This window comes from Cololabis saira, chromosome 17 (assembly GCF_033807715.1).
Source record: "Cololabis saira isolate AMF1-May2022 chromosome 17, fColSai1.1, whole genome shotgun sequence".
NCBI classification, from domain to species: domain Eukaryota; kingdom Metazoa; phylum Chordata; class Actinopteri; order Beloniformes; family Belonidae; genus Cololabis; species Cololabis saira.
In genome coordinates this window covers 32,847,200-32,870,807 of record NC_084603.1, presented here as the reverse complement: position 1 = coordinate 32,870,807, position 23,608 = coordinate 32,847,200, and the positions used below count along the sequence as shown (strand labels likewise).

The following is a 23,608-nucleotide window of genomic DNA, read 5'->3' as shown; positions in this document are numbered from 1 at the left end:
ATCAGCCCTCCGATGGCGCATCGGTGCGATTTCAGTCCACTGGTTGGTGTCGGGCTCGAACCGCTCTGCAGACTTGAGTGTCTCAGAGTTATGCCGGCCTCCCATGGCGTATATGAAGCCGTTCAGGACGGCCACACTGACGAAGCATCGAGGAACATGCATCGACCCAACCTCTTCCCAACTTTGGGTGGCGAGGGTGAACTTTTACACGCTGCTTAAGTGGCCACGGCCACCAATAAAATAAATGGATCCCTGGAGGATATCTGATTGGTTGCAGATAATTCTGCGTTTAAAAAAATACATTTGTGGACTGACACAAGTCAGGGGAGACTCAAAATTCACACACAAATGCAGCAAAGTCCACAGACCAAAAACCGTTTGTAAATCAGGTTATATTTGGTTGTGCATCAGAAATACATCTGTGTATCTTTTCCTACGCACGTGTGAACTGTCCTGTGCATTTGCAAATCATCCTGTGAATGTGAATCTTGCCCTGCATTTGTGACTGTTGAAACTGAAGGTGAAGAGGCAACTGCAGAGACTGAGCTGAAACACGGCTGCAGGTCCAGATGGCGTCAGCCCCAGAGTTCTGAAAGCCTGTTTGGACCAAATATCTGGGATTCTGCAGCACGTCTTCAACCTCAGCTTGAGCCAGGAGATGCCTCCAGTGCTGTGGAAGATATCCTGCCATGTTCCAGTACCAAGAGAATATCATCCATCTTCTCCTAATGACTATTGACATGTAGCCCTAACATCCCAAATCATGAAAGTTCTGGAGAGACTTTCTTTTGGCCCACCAAAGCAAACAAGCACCTCCCAGGTGCCCCTGCTTTTCAGTGTGGGGTTGGAGTTGAAGGTGCTGTCATGCACCTGCTTCAACTATCCCACACTCATCTGGACAACGCTGGCGGTACTACTGTGAGGATCATTTCTCCAGTGCATTGAACACCAATCCAGCCTGCATTACTATGTAAGAAACTCAAGAAGACACAGATGGAGGCCTCTACAATCACCTGGATTAACTTACAAACAGACTGTCTAGGTGGTCAGCAGCACAGGAGCACCACAGGGGACTGAACTCTCACCACTCCTCTTCACACTGTACACCTCAGACCTCCAGTACAAGTGGGGGTCCTGTCATCTGCAGAAATACTCAGATGACTCTGCAGTTGTGGGGTGTATCAGTGATGGACAAGAAACTGAGGTCAGAGAACTGGTGGGCTGCTTAGTGGCATGGTGTGGGAACAATCATCTCCTACTGAATGTGAATAGGACAAAGGAGATGATTGTAGATTTTAGGAGTGCCAGGGTTATGTTAAATAGATTTTCCATCATGTCATGTGGTCTGATGAAACTAAAATGGAGCCGTTTGGCCATAACAAACAACGTTACATTTGGAGTAAAAAAGGGGAAGCTTGTAGACCTGAGAACACCGTACAAACTGAGAAGCACGGAGGTGGCAGCATCATGTTGTGGGACTGTTTTGCTCCAGCAGGAACTGGAGCTCTTCATAAAATCGGCATCATGAAGAAAGAACTTTACATGGAAATATTAAGGTAACATCTCAAGACATAACCCAGGAATAATAATAATAATTTGTTCGTTCGTTTTTATTTATTTCGAACATGTATAAAAAAAAACAAGAAAAAAAGATAAGAGAAACAAATACAGGTGGGCATTCCGCCACATAAAGAAGAAAAAAAAAACAAATAAAAAACCTATTTCAGTTACATGTTCGAAAAGGAGTGGGAGGAAGTATAAACTTATTTAATCCCACCCCCTTTCCACAACTTAACATACATTATATGCCTGTATTTACGTTTTATACTATACACTAATTTGTATAAATAAATATATATAATTTTTACAAAAATAACCTGTTTAATACCAAATGTAAGCTCTATCATATATCTATCATATAATATAACTATGATATAAATATGATATGTATATCTATAAGTATACAAACATACAAAAACAACATGACGAAATAGCAAAACACACACAGCTGCTGATCTTTAAACACAGTCTTCATTTTTATACCTCAAATAAACTATGTCTTTATATTTCTTCTTAAATTGTTTTATGTTTGTACATTCTTTTAACTCCAAATTCAAATCATTCCACAATTTGATTCCACAAACTGATACACAAAAACTTATTTTTGTTGTACGCTCAAATAAAGATTTGAAGTTTAGGTTTCCCCTTAAATTATAACCCCCTTCCCTCCCAATAAATATATATTTTTAAATAATAATAATAATAATAATAATAATAATAATAATAATAATAATAATAATAATAATAATAATAATAATAATAATAATAATAATAATAATAATAATAATAATAATAATAATAATAATAATAATAATAATAATAATACGAAAAGACCCTTTTAATACAGCATTTGGATGTAAAGTAAAGTATTGAATTGAAGTGATTCGCGGAAACCGTCCAGCTGTGAAATGTCCGCTGCGGGCTCCCGTAGAGAGCTGTGCTGTGTTGACATCTCCTTCACTGGAAGATCTGGACCAAACAGCGTCAAACTAAACCTCGTAACGCTCTTTCACCGGTCGTGAGCAGCTCACCTGTGGGGGAAGCAGCAGGTGTCATGACGGTCCGTGTGTGTCTGGTTCTCCAGAGAGCTCGTTAGCGGCAGCTAGCAGCGCTAGCGGGCTAGCCGCGTCGACATGGAGGGGATCCTGCACAAGTGGACTAACTACATGACCGGTAGGTGCTGGTGCTGGTGCTGCTCCGACACCGCTGTAGTTACACACCCGGCACCAGCTCCACCTGGACCCGGGCCAGTCCGGGCCAGCAGGACAGCAGCGTTTACACCGACCCATTAACTACAGATGTGGCCAGCGAGCTGCCGGCTAGAGGCTGATTTATGGTTCCGCGTTACACCGACGCAGAGCGAACGGAGCCGTACGGGTGCGTCGCCGCGTAACCTACGCCGTAGGCTACGCCGTCGATTTAACGCGGGACCATAAATCAGCCGTAACGGCTGCATCAGAGATGTCTTTGAACGCCTCACCGCACAAATGTTATTAAAATAAATGTCTGTATCATATAAGACTTAGAGATGTATTGTTAAACGTAGTCCTTTGTTCAAAATATGGAAGCAGCCTCGGTAGTTCAATAACAAAGAGAGTCAAGGCGAACATTTAGTTTCTGCTTTTTCAAAACCACGTCCTGTGTTTGGTAAAGCTGTTTAATTATTACCAGCTATTCATCTCAAAGCAGTTCTGAAAGTATTCAAATCCCCAACCAAGTATCGATATACTATTTCTCCCTCCTTGCTAGTTCCGGGTTGCATCTTTTGTTTCCCATCACAACTGCCTTAATTCTTCATGACATTTTTAACAAGGTTTTGGAAACATTTCCCAAAGACTTTGGTCCATATTAACAGGACACAGAGGTGTCAAAGTATTCACATTCATTACTCAGGTAGAAGTATAGATACTAGAGTTTTTTACTCAAGTAAAAGTATAAAAGTACTGGTTTCAATTCTACTTAAAGTGTAAAAGTAAAAGTAATATAAGGGGGAAAAAGCCATTGAAAATGAATGCATCTTAGTATAATGCAAATATATTAAAGAACTATATATGTGTACTATTGAGCATTAAAGTGTTTCAGAGAGCAGGAGATATGATGACTAGTTGCCTATAAGTATTGTAATGGTGCAAAAAGTCAAACTTCAGAGGCATGTTATCATTTATCCTAACCTTTATTGGAATGTACATCCAAGTTTAGTTGCAGGAATCTGAGGGAACGGATGTAAGAACAAAACTGGACAAGAACATCTGAAACAACCACAACCAAATTCACTCTATCCGGATGGAGCAATTTAACTGGATAATCTTTTTTTAAAGGCTGAAATGAAATAGAGTAACGAGGCTGTTTTTAAAATGTAAGGAGTAAAAAGTACAGATAATTGCGTGAAAATGTAAGGCGTAAAGTTAAAAGTCGTCTGAAAAATAATTACTCCAGTGAAGTATAGATAACCAAAATATCTACTTAAGTAAGGTAACAAAGTATTTGTACTTTGTTACCTGACACCTCTGACAGGACAGCACAAGCAGTTGTTGCAGATTTGTCACATGCAAGCCTTGATGTGAGGCTCTTGTTCCCACACAGCAAAGCTGCTGTGTTGTATTGAGGTCACTGGACTACAGTACACTCATTATAGTCACGTTCAAGAAACCAGTCTGGGGTTACTAGAGTAGTTGTGACTTGGTGCATTTCCCTGCTGGAAGCAGCCACGAGAATATGGTCACATTGTGGCTATAAAGGGATGGACAGGGCTGTGGTATTATAAAAATATGTTTACTTAGTACTAATGGGTCTAAAGTGTGACCAAACATACCCCCGATCCCAGTTACACCACCAGGAACTTAACCCATGGATACAAGGATCGATGCATGCTTTCATATTGTAAATGTAAAAACTATGACCCTACCATCTTAATGTTGCAGCTGAAATCAAGACTCAATCTCGTCCTGCCAGACTTTTCTTCAAAACAACAAAAAAAAGAAAATCTTCAGCGCTGAATATGGACAAAAATATCTTTAACGTTTGACACACTTTTGCAATTGCTGCTAATGCTGTTGAGAAAATAGATGATAAGAGCAGCAGATGATCATTCAAATGATTATTCAGAGGCAAAGCCCTTTGAATAATGATTAGCGTAAGTAGTGTTATAGCACAACCACATCATTACATTATTATTACACATTAATGAGGCCAAAAACAGCTGGAAACTAGATTTTGGTGATTGGATTGACTGGCTATGTCACATCCAGCGCTGCCAAAGACGTGGAAATTCACAAAAAGCGTTTCCATTAGACTTTTGCGAATAAATGGATTATTGAATCACTTGAAAAACCCACTCCTGGAAGTATAAAAAGGTTTATTTCATATTTGGGAGGTTCTTTTTTCAAATTATTGCCATTTCCATTGCGTGATTTATTTTTCAGTATTGGGTTTTGTGCATCTCTGGGGTAATGGAAACGCTACTTCAGACCAGGCTGTTTTCCAACCTTCCGTCGTCCGGTTTTAGTGAGACCTGTGTGAATTATAGCCTGAGTTTCCTTAGCAGACAGGAGTGATGCCCAGTGTCGTTTTCTGCTGCCGTAGCCCATTTTCTTCAAGGTTAGATGTGCTGTACGTTCAGGGATGGCGTTCTGCATGCCTTGCCTGTAAAGGGTGGTTATTTGAGTTCATGCTGGCTTTCTATCATCTCAAAACAGGCTGGCCATTCCCGTCTGACCTCTGACAGCAACGAGGTATTTTCGTCCAGACAACTGCCACTCACTGATTGATTTCTTTTTTGAGACTGATCCCCGTAAACCGTAGAGTTGGTTGGTAGGAGGTAGATGAGGAGTTTCCAACAGACCAGCCCATCTGGCACCAACAACCACGCGCTGTTCAAAGTCACTTAAATCCCCTTCTTCCCCCATAATGATGCTTGGCTTGAACCTGAACTTTTGTGATCACAAGCAATTGAACAGGTGTACTTTGATGAAGTGTCCAGTCAGCGTATATATTATTAGATTAATTTAAGTATTTTTGCTGAGAGTAATATATATGTGGTAGCTTTGACATGAAGACATTCTTTTAACTGCAGATAATATTATTTGTTTCTCTATGTTTAAGTATTTAGGTCTGAAACACTGAATAAAACTGGAGAACAGTCAACGACATGTTAAGTTAGAGGCGTCCTATATGATTTACATCAGATTTTAAATCTTACTGTAAAGAGCAGCTATCATGCGAATAAAAAAAAAAAAGAGAGAATTACAACTCGTATAGGATGTTTATTAAGGTGTTTTTATCCTGTTAAAAAAAAAAACAAAAGACTGAATAGTCTGGCGTTTTAAAGTAAACCTCAAAAGAATGTTACGAGATGGTAAATTTAATTTCATTTTAGAAGATCAAGTGGTGAAAAAAAATCCTAAGGAAATTTTGTGTGGTCATTTTATGATTTTAAAAGGAAAAGCCTGTATAATTATAAATATGTGAATTAGTCTCCAGTTTAACGGGAGTGCTTGAAAACCTTAAAACAGCTGCTGCTCATGGCCCATCAACTGGAGATGTAGAAATATGGCCCCTAGCAAGAGAGCTGTCAGTTTGAATTATAAAAAAAAGATGACAAATGTCCTTCATGAAGGCAATGTGATCAAATTTAATGGTTTAAATTGAAAGAAGAACAAAAAACAAACATATCCATAGCAAGGCTCCATCCCGCAAAGCTGGTCAACTGATGTAAGAGCAAGTTGGGATATAATTGATTTTAAGTTTGTTGTTGTTTTTTATGGAGAAAGACTCAAAATATAGTAGTTGTCATAACCCCAACAGGGTTAATTAATTAATAACAATTAAAAAATGATTATCTTTTTTTTTTTTTTTCTATTCTTTTCTATCAATTTTTGTCATGACTGTGTGATAATCATTCTCCCTTTGCTTGAGCTGGAAGAAAAAAAATCCCATTAATTGCAATTTAAATTATGGTTTTATTTAATGTGTTTTGTAATGAGTTTTACAAAGCCATGTTACTACTTTAAACAAAAGGGGAAAAAAAAGAAAAAAGCAGGGGCTTGAGGGCCATTTTGACCTTAGCAAAGGCAGCACAGCGTGTCTATAAATAATAGGGGTGGAGGATAAATGTACTCTGTTTATGACCTTAATGAGTCCCAGCATAGATGTCGGCTGTGAATGAGCCAGTTGTCATGTAAACAGTTTGCTTCAGGAAACAAGAACATACTCTCCATATTAAAGGACAATTAAAACATTTGTTTTAGTCACAGTAACAGGAAGCTACAGCTCAGTTACCAGTAAATCCAGAAAGAAAGGCCATAACCTCATCATTTATTAACACACTAACAACCTACACAACAAACAGAGCTGGCACTGATGAGCAGATACGTGTCCTCTATCAACATGAGGGTAAAATAAAATGATATTTCGAACAAATAGAGCCCGGGTCTTGGGCCGCTGTCCTGCAGGGTTGAGACGCCTCCCAGCTCTGACACGCCTCATTCATCAGGTCCAGGTGAAAAGTTGATGGTGGTTGATTTTAGTCAGGTATGTTAGAGCTGGGAAGCATCTCAAACATGGAGGACAGTTGAAGACCTCTGATGTTGAGATTCATTTTCTGTCAGTCAGCTCATTGATGCATGATATTGTTGCATTTCTAAATAAAGATGTAGTTGATTCACTATTATTGATATGCAAATAATCAAAGATAAAATTAGACAATTACAAAGGTGAGTTTCAAAAAACAAAACAAAAACAATATGCACTTTAAATGGAATTAGGAATCTTTTGTCAATAAAATATCAGCTCACTTATATATTCTTAGTTCTACAAAGCATTTTATATCATGTTTCTCGTTCACATACTTAATTCAACACAACTATAATCAGTGTTTTGAAGGAACTTAGTTTATTGTTCTTTTGAAGCCTTTGGTGCATTTAGGGCCAGGATATTGAACTGCCAGCGCTATTATTTGCAATGCAAATATAGTAATGAAGATTTATTTTCACAATATTGCTGTTATTTTAGTGTTTGCAAGGGCATGGTTCACTCCTCTCCTTTAAGCTGCAACAGTGAACAGTCATGAATCCCAGCTGGGACCTTTCTGTCCAGGTGTTTCCATGTTCTCTCTGTGTCGCTTTTCCCTCCCACAGTCGAAAAACATGTATGTTACTAGATTAACCGCTGACTCTACATAGGAGTGGCTGATACACCTGAACATAAAAAGTCTATGCATCCTTACGAAACTGCAGGTTTTAAAAAAAAATCTAAAAAATAGAAATTGTCACACCTTTTTAAATGTGATCTTCTAACAAACAAAAATCCAGGGAAATGGCTTATACCTGCCATAAACTAAAGTGATTCTAATTAAAACCAGATAAAAGTCTGCTGCAGTATTTGAATGTTCTGAGAGCTGCAAGCAGTTGTCAAAGAAAGTCTGAGAATTAACTGTTACAAATTAAGGTACAAATCAATAATTTTAAAAGATATGTCCGGCACAAAGCCAATATATCATCCAAGGAACATCATACTGACCGCAAATCACGGCTGCACGGCTTTCGGGCTGCTTCTTTTCCAGCTGGACCGGTGGCACCTGTCCCTGACCTGGGTGGGCAAATGAATATAGCCCCAAATAAAAAAATATTGGTGCAAAACTTCTATCCTCCGTCAAAAAGCTGAAAATTAAAAACAACTCAACAGTGATTCTCACGTAAAAATCAACCAGGACGTGGATCCAGAAAAGAAACGGCCCAGTCAGAACCCAGACCTCAGTCCTGCTGAAAACCTCTGGAATGACAAAAAAAGCTGTGTACAGAAAATCCCTTCAAAATTTGAAGGAAATTGAACTTTTTTTGCAAGGAAGAGTGTTATTTCTGCCTTCATACCTAAATACCTGTATGCTTTAGCCTTTCCATGGACTGGCCACCTGTCCACGGTGCACTTCTGGCCCAAGAAATGCACTCCAGGGGGATATTCAGGCAGTAAAGTTAACACATTTTTATCAAATTTAAACCTGAAGTTACTTTGCTATATGAGTAATTCTGCTTCTGTGCCTTTTTTTTAACGTTTTGCAAACAAATGTTCAAAAAGCAAGTTATAATGAGCAGGATTTGGTGTGTAAACAATGTTTCCATCATTATTCTAACTCAGATACTTAAAGAACTAAACAATGGAATCTACTGAGAACAGATATGTGACAAAATTTTGCTTCGTAAACATTGCCAACAATAATCAAAAAAATATAAAAACTAACAGTAACCACAATAGACTTAATCTTGCCAATGTTAATTATTTAATCTTTTTTCTTAAATTTTGTTATTACTTCCCTCACTGATTTTGGTTCATGTTTCGTTTCCTTAAAAAACATGTTACTAAATGTGTAGTAGTCACACTGGATACTGTAGAGCAGAAAGCTCTATACTATTCTGGTCAGACAGTATGCTAATCCTTCATTAATTGTAATTAAGGTAAAATCTAAAGTTAATTGGAACCATATCATTCAATCTTCCCGTTTTTCTAATCATAGTTTTTTGCAAGATGGAAGATGAGTTGGTGATTTTATGACCGTCATGTGATCACAAATAGGGTAGATCCACTGCATATTTTTTATGACGGGGGATGAAAAGATTGCATATGTTGAATAACAGTTATGTTTTAGGATTAATTCAAGTGCAACAGTTTTTAAATAACTCATTGAAAGAAGTCTGAAAAACACTGGAAAACAATCTACTGAAAATATGTGGTCAAAGTCACAAGCAATACCATTTCTGACCACATGGTGGCGTATCGATCAGCTGTGTGGACAGGAGAGCCACTAATACCTGCCCTGCCAGTAAGATGGGATGGTCTTGTATCAGGTTATTACTATTATCTTAAACCTGCAGGGCTATAAGTCCTGAGAACCAGGGCTGAGGAAAACTGCTCTAGTTTATATTTAGCCAAAAAAGTAAACTGAACGATAAAACAAAACATGATTATAATATCAAACAGTTTAGTGGATTATTTCTTGTTTGTGGTGATATTTTCATTGCTCACCCTCAGAAGTCTCATCAATGAGGCTCTCCCAGATGTTGGAGTCAAATAAAACCCCGATCATGTGTTCTTGGCATGTCTAAATATAAATATTGTCAGGTGAAACAGAACCAGAAAATCATATTTGACAAAAAGATTAACTTCAACTAGAAAGAATATGTTTACCGTGCTCCTAAATTCATCATATGCGCATTATATTTGGTATAATCAGTATTACTAGTAGATCAATAATAATAAACAAAAGCTTTAACCAGACCTTCTCTTCAGTTGATTTCATTTATTAAATCTTTATAATTGAAAGAAAGATCATTAAACGTCAGTGACATTTGGGAGATGTAAACTGCACAGTTCTTCAACCTCACACATTGTTTTCTTAAAGTGGTAAAGGTACAGTATTTTAATTGTGTGTGTTTGTGTTTGTGTGTAAATGGTCAGGCTGGCAGCCGCGCTGGTTTGTCCTGGAGAACGGAGTCATCTCATATTACGACAGCGAGGATGATGTCATCAAAGGCAGCAAAGGATCCATCAAGATGTCGGTGTGTGACATTAAAGGTTGGTGTTGCGTAAATCTCAGCTGTACTGACACCCGCGACCTCATACATGAGCACGTCTGTCATATTTAACGTTTCAGTTCATCCGACGGATTCCACGCGTCTGGAGTTGATCATCCCGGGCGAGCAGCATTTCTACGTGCGAGCCGTGAACGCTGCAGAGCGGCAGAGGTGGCTGGTGGCGTTGGGATCGTCTAAAGCTGGAACGCTGGACAGCCACAAGCACAAAGGTAGCCAGCTCTCAGTCGTGCTTCTGCTCAGACTTCAATCTGGAACGTCTCCAAGTTTAACATGTCTGAGTTTAATCATTGTTTATAATTGAAGTAAAGTTCAAAAGGTACCGTTATCTTAATTCAGTGATGTTGTTTGAGCCGGTAGAGGCCTGTGCTGCATATTTAAAACTATCTTGACACACGCTGTGAACATTTCTGAAGGCTCACCTGTTGTGTTACTGAGTACAAGACTTTTCCTCGTCTGTCTGCAGGTCCGGACTGTCTGAAGACAAAGATGTCTGAGTTGCGTCTGTACTGTGACCTCCTCGTGCAGCAGGTTCAAACCATCCAATCACAGCACACCGCCAACACGGAGACCACGCCCACTTCTGAGGTGAGGGGTTTTCTTCGGTGCAGAGTTACTTATGCCCCATTAACACGGGATTAAAATGAGCTGGGGACCTGCGCTAAAGTGCAACAATCACATGATTTTAATCCCATGTTAATGCGCCATGTCTACCCTATTTCAGCACACGTCAGGTCATTTTTATCCCGTATGAATACAACACTTTTAATAATAAATTTCTCTCTATGCTTTTTCTGCCTCTCTCACAGCGTACCCATGGGAGATGCGGTACATAGTGTGATATTATATCACAACTTTAGCCTATATATTTACCACATATAGCGTAATAATCTGATACTTTATATCAGAGTATAATGAAGTATAGTGAAGTATAATGAAATGGAACAACATTAAGCTTCACATGGAAACAAGAATTCCAGATCAGCAGCGGACGATGACATGTGGCCATTTTGGTACACAATTTTCCAATTTTGTCACTCGTCAAATGTGACATGTCGTCACTGAAATCTAACTCTTGAGTGTCTGATCAGACACTCAAAGTCAATGTTAAAAAGGTGATTGTTTAATAAAACGCGAGGCCTCAACGTCACTTCCAGGATCAATGTCTGTAAATTACAGTAAAACACCGCCTGAATGTGCAGAATTAAATATAGACGTTGGGGTGGGATTTTAGATTTACTGCAGGTCCAGAGGTCATTTTAGTCCAGTGTGAAGACTATATCTCACTCATAAAGATGGCAGGCTCCAGAAACGTACTGATGCTTTGTTCTGTTTTACTTGTCGACTCAAACACATTAAAGTTCAGATAAGGTGTGATTAAAAAATGAAATCTAAGCCGGAGGTGCAGACTTGCAACACAAACGTGGCATTTGCAGACAATAAAAAAATAAAGTCCTCTCTCTTTCAATTCTAACGACTCATGACTTGACAAATTGTTTTGTGTAACCAAAGCTAAATAAGGCTTGGTGGTTGTATTTAGCTCAGTTTAAGACATGGAATGTTGTGGTTTTTTTTTTTTTTTTTTTTTTTTTTTTTTCTTTATGTATGTATTTAATTAAGATGAAATGTAATAGTCCCAGATGTTTTTTCATGAATTTCTACTCTGATTCAGATGAAAATAATTGTGCATTCTCCTCTCTCTCCCTGTGGAGGCGTCGCTGCTCAGCGCCACCTGTACAACTTTCATCAGGACTCTGGAGGAGTGCATGAGTTTAGCCAACCAGAGTTTGACTCCTGACCTGAGACCTCCAGAAAGGGTAATTTCATCTTTAGACCCCTATAACCGGTTAAAGCCGGGTTCAGACTACACAAAACATGAACTTAAAAATGGCCTTACCTGTAAGAGCTCAGTGTTTGATGCTTCTTCTACTTTCTCCTTCTTTGTTGTGACAACATGAAACCCGACCTTCTCTGGATGGTCGCTGAGCATCGTGTGGTGGTTTCTGTGTCCCTAAAAAAATAAATAAATGCATCATTTATGATTAATCTGGTATTAATATTGTGGTGTTAAGTTTGCATTAAAACAACAACAACAAAAAATACAACATAATTATTGTAAAATTGTCCTTTATTCACACCCAGAATAAAACAACAAAGCAGATGTGACAGAGTTGATTAACATTTTATAACAACTAAATATTTAGAAACAAAAATCACTAATTGTTTTACACTGACTACCCTCCACAAAGTTGATGGTTAGTGTTTGCAAAGTTTAAAATACAAAGCGGTCACAATAATCTGAGCGTTAATCGGCCTCATCTACATTGTTGGTTATTTTTTTTACAATTTCTTTTTTGAAAAATGAGAAGAAGACGATTACACGTTTTTTAGTTCTTATTTGTAAAGAGGCTTGTTTTCCAGCGTTATGGCTGTTATTACAGATTTATTAAGCTTCTTAACTATTTTCCTGTTAAAACATGGTTCTGTCCATCTGTGCAGATGAAGAGGTCCATCAGTCACCCTGGAACGTACAGCTTTGACAGGTGAGTTCAAACCCCTTCAGCCCAGCATGTAAAACAATCTGAACACCTGGTAGATAAATGTATTGGTATTTTCTCTGTTTGGTCAGATTGGTGGTATTGTGGTTTGCAATGCTGCCTGACAGCAACAAGGTTCCTGGTTTAAATCCCGGCTGGTCGTTTATGTGAAGTCTTCCTGCTCAGCCCAGTTAAAAACTCCTGTGATGGACTGATTGGTGATTTTGAAATTGAACATGCATGGTTGGTTGTTATGTTCGATGGACGGGCTGTCCAGGACGTAACATTCATATCACCTGGTAATGGCTGCAATGGCTCCTCCCACAACCTGAAAGGATGAAACAAGTGTTTTAAAAAAAGAAAAGTACAGTTTTTGTCCATGAAATGTAATAATTATTGATGCCACTAGGTGGCAGCGTTGCAGCAGCCTGATAGCTGATATGAAGGGTGAGTTCAGATTTGCAAACCTTGAAGGACTGTGTTGGCTAGATGAACATTTCAATTAATATTAATAATAATGAACTATATTTTTAAAGCACTTTTCCGAGCAATATTACAAGGTGCCAAACATATTATTGGAGAGTTAAATTAATTTCAGCTGTAAAGGAACAAAAAAAAAAAAATAAAATGTAACTCCACATCAAGCCAATTAATGTAAAGCCAAAAAATAACAATCATAATAAAAATCAATAGACACGTTTCGGTGCCTGGAATCCAGTTGTTTCTTCGAATTGCAGAGATCCATTTGTCTCTCCTAAGCTTATTTTTTGGCAGTCTGTAAAACGATAATTCTGATTTCTTGCTAAATCTATGAGTAGAGTCAATCGCACAACAGCTCTTTCACATTTTAGATGTTTTCCAGTTGTTCAAACTGAAAGTCTACGCTGCCACTCAGTCTTTCTGCCACTCAGTGGGCGTAAGTCGCATCTGTGACGTCATGTGCATTCCCTCTATTATTAAATTATTGCTATCGATCTGGCACATTAGATACAATTTTGATTCCAGTGTTTAAGTCCACAGTTGCCACTACTTATAACTGGTAATCTCTTATTCAATAAGCTTTCTACGCAGCACAGCGTAGAAAGCTTAGCATAGTCCATCCATGAAAGCTTAAACAGATGTTTTTATAGTAAAACAGAGTTAACTTGGTTATTGCAACACAGAGGGCTCAAGTCTTAAGTTTAAACCAAACTGCATGTATAATTGTACAGAGCGAGAACGGACTTCCATACAATCAGGTTTTTTCTTTAAATATCTCCATGCAGAAACACAGATGAAACATGTGCAGCAGGGTTAACATTACACACTGGAGCATCTTTGGGGTTTCACTGCCGAAACAAGCTGCTGTCTTTAACTTATTAATGTTGCTGTATCCTCTGCAAAGTGAACCGTTAGGGACACACATCAAAGTGCAGGTGAACAGATGATCTGAAGAGGCTCATACCCTGTAAATCGATACAGTAATGAGAGTTCCTGCTGGACTCACCGGACCTTGTTTCAGCGAGACGATGAAGGGATCCTTCTTGGTTTTAAAGTGGTGTGGTTGATCTCTTAGCTGCAGCAGACGGTTGTCATGGTGCTCTTCGTTGGAGAATCAGGGAAGAGTTCTGACGGTTCAACGATGGTCTAAACATGTCAAACCTCATGAATTTTGTAGCAGTTTGAGCAAAAGATTTGTTAAAGGTATTAAATACACTTTGTGCATGTATTATTTGACATGGGAATTATTTACTTTGCAGAGTCCCTTATACATGGAGCCAGTCTGTAACAGATGACAATCTAGTGTTCATTCCAGCTGCTATAAAACTCATAAAGTTTGAGTTGTTTTAGTTTAATGAAGTAAGAAGAATTTTCTAAGAAACTTACAAAATGGACCACTGTTTTGTGCATGAAGACACAAAATAAACTGGGACATAGTTTGGACATAGGGTGTAGTAAGTACTGCACACTGGTACCTCATTTATCAGTATGCCACTGTAAAAACAACGATGCAAGGCAAGTTTATTTCTATAGCACAATCAACACAAGGTAATTCAAAGTGCTTTACATCAACATTAAAAGCAGCAACACACAATCAAACAGTAAATAACAAATAAAATGATAAGAAAAGAGGTAAAATAATAAAAAGCACAAGTTGTTAAAAAGTAAGGGTCTGGGAGCTTCATAGGAACTAACAGATCAACCATGTATTCTGGTCCAAGACCATTCAGGTCTTTGTAGACCAGCAGTAAGATTTTAAACTCTATCCTTTGACTCACTGGAAGCCAGTGTAGTGATTTCATGACCGGTGTAATGTGGTCCAGTTTCCTGGTGTTTGTAAGGACTCTGGTGGCACATTAAGGAAAAATACAAAGTCAAAATACTGGCGTTATAAGAGTCTGTAATCCATCAACATGGCCTAATGCTCAGTTTCCCCCCACCTTGTGAACAGCGGTCTCCAAATCTTCACCTTGAAGTCACCTTGAAGGTGATTTATCTCCCTCAGGTCTGGTGTCCTGAAGGAGTACGTGAGCGGAGGCCAAAGATCAGCTCAGCGCAGACACCGAACCTGCTCCGACAGCTCCCTCTACGATACTGAACGTAAGACATGCTTTCATTTCTCCTCCCATTAACCAGAGCCTTGTTTAAGGCGCATGGAAAGGAAAACACCATGACAAACTATACATTACATATCAAGCACAGATTATTTTAAAGCAGCACTATGTAACTTTTCCACCTTAATATCATATTTCCAGAGTCATTGTGATGGTACATCAACTTCCAACAGGTTTAATGACACCTCTGTCATGGTCTGAGGGGTCTGTATCACCTTCACTGGCACTATGTAACTTTGAGGAGCATGGTAGGAACCCTGCCACACTAAAAAACTACACATTTTTACGGCTTTGACTGCTTTACGGCATACGTCACTTCCCCCTCCTTCCCGATTTGAGGGGAAGGAGGGATGTCCGACAAGAGAGACAGAATTGTTATGATACAAATGTAAATGTAGAGTTCTATGTAAAATAAGAATCAACATTAGAATGTTTTCACATACAGGGGATTCATCTTGGGTTCTAGTATTTTTCCTGAGAACTGTAAAATTGTGCAGGGCTGATCTGCAAAATATAAGGAATGGGCATTCAGTTATTCACAGGTAATAAAGTATTTTTTTATTTTGTCAGTAAGTATGTTGGACTACTAATTTATGACGAAGTCCCTCTAAAAAACGTGACAGGAAAAGGGAGCAGAGCGTATGAGTTTGTAGGGCGCATTATCTCGCTGAAACAACTTAATAAAACCAAGTTGAACTTAGTGATTTTCAACATCGTCATATTATATTGTTTAGCCAAAAATAGATACATTACCTCTTCACTATCCATCCTGCAAACGACCGCTGAAAACAGAAAAGTAGTTTTGAAAGTCCGTCCCGTCTTCTCTCATCAAAACAAATGAAGCGACGGGGACAGGAGTTTTCTGGCAGTATGCGCTGGTGCTCATGGGAAATGTAGTTCTTTCTGGTAAAACACTACCGCTTTTGTCCAAAGGAGCTGCCAAACTCAACAAAAGCTGAAAGTTACATTGTTCCGCTTTAACAGTCATGGGAAAAGTGAAGTCCAGTCTTTTAATTAGATTTCACGTATCAAGAACCACTTAAAAATCAATCTTTCTTTAAATGTCATGGAATTAGATGAAGACAACCTTGAATGAACCCACCACATGACTGTGTCCCAGCAAGCTCATGCAAAGGTCAGTGGAAAAGAGAAAAGAAGAAGAGCTAAATCTTTATTTATGAGGGTAAATGTTCAAAGCTCATGAAAGTATAAAACGATAAAGATTGAACAAGTGTGGTTTGTTTGGAAGAGCTGTCTGGAGGAAGCGGCTTTTTCCTAAAATGAACCTGGCAGCACAACAATTGAAATAAACCACGATGCCCTTTCCACAGATGAGAAAACATTTATAAACAACCAGAGTAGCGTATCGGTGCACGTCCGTCGCTCGGTTCGGGGAGCTGATGATTTGAGTCTTATTGTGTAGTCATGGAGTCAACTTTGATTCCAAACTGTTTTGGAGAGCAACTAATCCACATGAGAAGGACTAAGAGCGATCTGTGGAAAGCCAGACCTCAACCTAACTGAGTCGTGCCTCAGTAAATGCAAGTGACTGTAAACTGAGGTTACTTTTACATAACAATTGTATAAATATCAAACGATCACTTGAAGTTGTTGCTGCTGATGAAGCAGATTGCAGCTATTTCATGTGACATGTGTCGTTCATCTGGGGTTTTATTTATCTAGTTTTAAGATTTGGTGAGGATCAGTATCTTTTTATTCTTTTTTCTTTCTTAATGCATCTCAATACATAAAATATTGAAATTTAACAGGGGGTTTTTCTTTACCGCCTAACTGCTATTTATACAAGTGGTGGAAAATAAAAACAGTGTCTCTAACCGTGAATCTATTATGAATCAGGTTTATAGTTTTTATTTTTACACAAGGTGTTTTTAAATAAAGTTTTACTGAACCGCAGACAGTTTGGGCTTGAATGACTTCCCGCTTTTCAGTTCAGACAGATACAAAATCAGATTTATGGTAATGGAAAGTGGTTTAAATGAACCCAATTATCATTTATTCAATAATCTACAAAGGGTTAATAAAGTTATTATAAAAGGCGCCACAAGCATTTGTGCTTAGTTCTGCTTAACTGTTGGATGCCACTGAGATCATAAACATTTTAGTTAAATCAATAAAAATGATCAGAATTAACCACATAATGATGTTAAAAATGTGAATACTAGAAATGGTATTTGTTAGTTTATTTGTTCCGTCAGAAACTGTCATAGAGCTGTTGAACAGAAACTCTTCACCTCTTCTCATTATATGTCGCTGTGACACTTCTTTGAGACAAACGTTCAATAACAGTTATTCAGGAATTCATAAATGTCACAGGGCTGAATCTGGCCATAAAAAGAAATAAATAAAGGCTAAGTTGGAAGAAAACTGCAAAGCGAGTGAATCAATAGAGGAATTTAAATATTTAACGATTTTTATAATATAACGTGAAAGTGGAACAAAGATGTATTGGTTTTCAATATTGACGCCATGTTGGTGCAATCCTGAAGGGCAAAAAAGGAGGAGGAAGCAGTTGAGGATGAAATATTAAACAGGTTTCAGGCATGTTATAAAAGGCTCGGTTGTGTTCACTTTAAAAACATTTTGGATGAATGGAAAAATCAAAAGTTAAAATCATGCAAGAAGCCTTTGCTGGAAATATGGACGCAGCCAATCACTAGTGTTGTTTTTGGCAGCATGTTTTAATTTTAGTTTTAGTCTAGTCTTTAGGTCAAGCTATCATTTTAGTTTTTATTAGTTTTAGTCACGTTCATTCTCCTTTTAGTCGTGTCAAGTTTCAGTCGACTAAACGTCTGAGCATTTTAGTCTTATTTTAGTCAGAATTGTCCAGGACCAAATTCAAACAAGGTTATCTTATTATTTTATTATTGTTACCTTATAGACTAAAGAATACATTCATTCCAGATACAGAAGACTCTAATTTGAGTTTACAACACATTTATTTTTCCGCATATCTCCCCGTATTTTTCTTTTTCGACGACCCATTGGGTTTTCTTTTCCACGTCTATGTAGGAAAGTTTATCCAAAGATGGTCTCTCCTTCTTTTCCCAGCCCCAGAGAAGATCCCCTCGTTTCTCTATGTAACTTTGTTTTTAATTGACGTGAACCTAGAGCTCTGCGTTAACGGCATCAGCCTCTAACTCTGCAGCTGCATCTTCTGGATCTGATTCCCCGCTGCAGAGACTGGGATTGAGGACTAACGTCACCCAGCAGAACTAAACCAGAGAAACTACTGAAAACATGAATATTTAGGATCTTTGGTAGAACATTTCGTCTCGTTTTGGTCAAAGAAAATTAAGACACATTTTAGCAGAGTTTTTATTTGTAATCTACCTTTTAGTCTCGTTTTTATTCATCTACGATATTGCATTATATATTTAATTATCGTTATCGTCACATGACCAGCATTTTGTTGCGTCTCGTCTCGTTTTCCTCAGCTGATAAAAGTTCGTTGAATACAATATTTAGTCATAATTTTTGTTGACGGAAGCAACTTTACCAATCACACCGATAAACCTTATCTCTCTCAAGATGGAGCAGGATGCTGATAAACTTCACAATTACGTTAGTTACTTAAAGACTTGGCGGCTGCTGGATTGGTTCATTAAAACTTCACACTTGAACATGAAATCTCATCAGCTGAACACTGAACTTCCGTTTCTGTCCTGATTTAAGGAGGCTAACTGCTAAAAGCTCCTCTGTCCTCTGTCCCGTTCTAGGTCTGCTGCCCAGTCTCAACGGAGAACCGTCCTCCATCCCCGAGGAGAGGACAGACAGCACGAGTCCAAAGACGACGCCCACGGACACAGACACCGACCTGTCCATCTGAACGTGCCCCCGGCGGCGCTCGCCGAGCCCGGCCCGGGAGCAGCCGGCCCACGCTCGGCCTCCACCAGGGACGTCCCTCATGTGCTTTTTCTGAAGTCAGCTGATTGCCAAATACGAGCCCGTTGGTGTCGTTGATCATATTTAAGGAATTCAGGTGCCTGGTACACACTGTAGAGACGGAAAAGACAGCAGGGACTGTCTCAATCGGACACGGAGAGAGCGCCACGTCGCCAGCCTCTCCACACCCAGAATCGTTCTGGATATTACTCCTTCACACAGAACCTCCGGACCCCGGTCCAGCCGCTCACGCTGCGCTCCGAGTCAGCGTGAGCGTTTACTGGCGTGGTGGTTCCTGGTTTGACGCCAGGCAGCTTCAAAAGGACGCGAGAATGTACCGACAGTTCGGATCGCTCAGTCATCGTGTCCTGTCGGCCAAAAACGATCACACAGCCAAACGTTTGCTCGACAACACGTGGCAGAACTTCTGAACCTCACCTTTCCTCACAAACTTGCCAAATATCTTGTATCTTGTATTCTTAGTTTATTGCTGAAATCAAATGCAAAGCCCTCATGCGGCTTGTTTGCATTTCCTTCATTAGTGTAGAATAATCTCTGGCAGAGATGACCTTTATACAGTAACGGAGGATTAGAAAGTGTTTGGTTTTGGTTAAAACCTGCCAAAACCTCCACATCTGGCAGCAAACTTGTTTTTGCAGGTCTTCAGACCTGCTCCCGTGCACGATCCAGATCTTCAGTGAAACTTCCAGCCTGGATGTTGGAGGAGATTTTGAAAAAGGCCAAACGAAGCAAAAACCAAGCCAGTCATCAGTTTTCACCTGGGGGAGTCGGGTACCTGCAGCCCCACGTGGGCTGAGTGGAGACGTTTTGATGGATTACTGCAGTACTTTTCATGCTAGTGTGTGAAAGTGTGTAGCTTTCCACAACTGATGGTGTTTCCTTAAAGGAAACCAGGACACAGAAAGAAAAAAAAAGAGGAAAAACGCTCCGCTGATCACACATTCATCTTCCACTTTCTAATGAAGCCAGAAATGTAAACCCGTCTGGGAACCAGAGGTCCAGAGGTTGGGGGTCCGTCTCGTTTCTCCGTCCTGAGGTCTGCACACTGAAGTGTTGTGGCAGCTTCACCGCTCCAAACACGAGAAGGATCTCGACCAACCGCCCTGCTCCGACCTTGCTGCACTTTCCATCCCCAGACGCGTGTACGTTGCGGGTCGCAGGACGGATCACTTCCTCTCACATCTCAGCTTTTGGCCAAAATTCCACGTGACGCTGTTGTACATTTGTATTTTTGTTCATGACAGTTTAATATTGACATTTTTGTAATGGTGCGTGGGTTCCACGCCCCACACAGACTGACCACAGTTGTATCTCAAGATTTTTGAAATGTTTTCAAACAGAAATGAAGAAATGTACTGCACCTGAAACTTCCCTTCAGCACCTTTTCCCACTTACGGTCTATAGATGTTTCGCACTTTTAACGTCCGGGCACTAAACGTGAATATTATTGATGAAGGTACCGTGTTGCAGTACAGTACAGCGAGGATTGTAAAACTGAGCCTGCCTGTTGTTGTTGGAGCAGCAGCTTCATCTTCTCATCTATAATGGTGAAGATAAAACCCTTCATCCCCGGCTACTGGATGAAGACACAGAAGCTGAAATGACTGACTTTACAAAGCTCTGTGTTCAGTTACTGATTCGTGATGTTTGATGGAGCACATGTTAGTTTGTTTTAACATTTATCTTCATGCACACATCCAACGTAGTGGAAAAGGAAACGAAACCCTTGTTCAGTTCTAAGGTTTTACATATTAAAGTATGTACAGTCTCAAACGCAACATGACAAATGACATCAATATTTTATTACATCTTATCCTTAGTCAACCCAAAGAACTGCAGAACTGAGGTTTAGTTTGTATGAAATAATAAACAATGACGTATTGTAACATGTCATGTTCTTGTTAATCTCAGATTGTGTTTCTCTTCTTTGCAAACTCATGAGGAACGCATGAGTTTAGCTTTCTTTCAGAATGAAATGTAAAACCTTAGAATTGGACTTCTTCCATATGACTGTGTAGTCTAGCAAGCAATCAGATTCATCAATGTGATTTGATCATAAAATGGATGTAGTTGTGGACATTTAAGGAGATTTTGAAGTAGAAAAAGTCAGTGAAAGGAATCTTTAATTGTATGATGAAGACAAGTTTCAGCTAAATCGATGAATATTTGAGTCTGAATGTTTTCTCGCTGGTGTTTTTAAATGTTCAACGCCAGCGACACAACAGAATGTTTCGTGTTTGGGTTTAGGAGATTGATGCCCCTCATATTTGCTCCATCTGTTGAGCTGAGTAAGTGAAGAAACTAATAATTTTCAGAGCAGCGTGTAAGTAAATGGGTCCATGTTTGCTGTTTGTCTCAAACAGTTCTGGGTTCAGTTTTCTAACCGGATTCTGATGTGGTTCAGACTTCAAAATGCCAAACTGGAACAAAAACAGTTCAGACTTCTTGTGTAGAGAAAGAAAGACGAATGTATTAACTAATCTACAAATTAGGTTTTTCATATTTAGTACCCTTCTGCTCTTTGTAGCGAAACAAGAGATTTAATGCCTTAAGTGTCTTCTCAAAGTGACGTGCGTCATCATCATCATCAGATTTTCAATGTCTGAATAAAGTTAATTGAAACTGATGTGAATTTAAGCATTTTTTTTTCTTTTACACTTGTGGATAATTAACATAAGACACTTTTAACACATTAAAGCTGCAGACAAGATGAAAAGCTTAAAAACACCCATCCTAGCAACACTCGTCAGGGTGACGATGCTCAAACACGTGAGCAGGTGGAGCAGATGTGGAACCAGATGTGAAGGACGAGTTTCTCTGAAGTCTTGCTGCTGCAAACAAACATTTCCAATGTCAGCTGATCTCAGAAACGGTGAGAAGGCAGCACCTTTTTCTGTCACTCCAAAGCCAAAGAAAGCCACTCAACTAAGCTTCATTAGAGACGTGTCAGATGCTCGTATGTTGGGAGGCTGGAGCAGAATCACCGTAGGACACCACAGTTTAGGTGGACTTTTAAAACCTTAACCCCCCAAAACAACAAAGTGGTGGTTTATATGTCGTTGCCTTCTGAGATCTGTTAAACTGTGGGCGAGAACAAAAAAGGTTCGTATTACAAGGGCCTATTTTTACTCCTAATTGCATTAGGATGGGTTTTTACTGCCAGGACGAGCAGCGGGAGGAGAAAGGACTCAGGTAAACGGATAGATTTAAAACAGCGTTCCAACAGGGACTGATTCTGTTTTCTGTTGGACTCCTGCAGCCTTTGGACAAATAACCTGAGAAAAGTGAATTTAGTCTCTACACTCACTGTGTGTGTGTGTGTGTGGGGGGGGGGGGGGGGGGTACTAAAAGAGCTATGTTAAGTGTCGATGTCCTCCCTCCTGCATGTTTGCACACATTTGAATGTTTTCCTGCTTCAGTACAGCTGATTCCGATCATTGGCTCCCCACTTGTCGTCTAGGTCTGCACGAGTCCGTTAAAGAGCCGTTAATCTGAGCCAGGTGTGTTGGAGCTGGGAAACATGTAAAACAAGCAGTGTAATGGGTCTGGAGGTTCACGGTGATGCTGCTGAGCTGGAGTCTGGAGGACGACGTGGCGCCCCCACTGGAGAGCCAGAAACAGTCCAGTCCTGTACTGTAATCTTCTGCTCCTGCACCTCCGCTCACCTCTGGTCACCTCCACCCTCCAGCTGCAGGGGGTTCAAACACAACCATAAAAAACCCTGTGAGGACTTCAGGCAAATACAACCTCAGACCAGCTTTTTACTGGTCAATTATTTAACAGAAATGAACCCCAAAGGGGGGAAATCGTGTAGGTAATACTAAGTACCCCCTTGATGGGTTCATACGTTTTAAAAGGGGAAGCCGGAGCCATGCTGATAATCATCAACCTTTGACAAACTGATCATCAGGTGTGGAAAACCAGATGCTTCGGAAGTTTGTTGGCCGAGAACATTCAAGTGTGTGTTAACCCAACGCCAAGAAGGAAAGGCTTAAGCAATCGCCTTAGAGAAGCCATTATTGCTTCACATCAAGGTAAAAAGGGTTATAAAGCTGTTTTATTTAATGCAACTGCTGGAATCCAGGCTAACTAGAGGCCGGCTGGAGCCCATCTGTCCTCCAGCTGAAGCTTGGCTGGAGAGAAGTCACGTAACAGGATAATCATCTAAAGCACAACAGTGAAAGCTACATGAGAACGGCTCGGGGGGGCAGGGGGTTGTCTTCATTTTGTTTAATGATTTCAGACCCACTAAAATAATTCCATCATTGTTTTTATGCACACAAAGGAAGAAGGATTGAAACTTTTGAACCTAGCTGTAAGCTGGCCATGACTTGACGATACTGCATTTGTAATATCCCTAATGTGTCCTTGTCCCTGTCTCTTGTCCTCCAGACACAGAGACCAAGCTGTT

The 23,608-nt window shown here is 39.6% G+C and overlaps 1 protein-coding gene across 1 annotated transcript; it reads left to right on the top strand.

Moving 5' to 3' along the window:
• Window positions 1-2,468: 2,468 nt before the first annotated feature.
• plekha3 (pleckstrin homology domain containing, family A (phosphoinositide binding specific) member 3) lies at window positions 2,469-21,823 on the top strand. Its single transcript, XM_061745380.1, has 8 exons — window positions 2,469-2,733; window positions 10,009-10,125; window positions 10,205-10,354; window positions 10,609-10,730; window positions 11,855-11,959; window positions 12,642-12,685; window positions 15,165-15,259; window positions 19,011-21,823. The coding sequence occupies exons 1-8, from the start codon at window positions 2,694-2,696 to the stop codon at window positions 19,118-19,120; spliced, it is 783 nt and encodes a 260-aa protein (XP_061601364.1). The 5' UTR covers window positions 2,469-2,693; the 3' UTR covers window positions 19,121-21,823.
• Window positions 21,824-23,608: the final 1,785 nt, after the last annotated feature.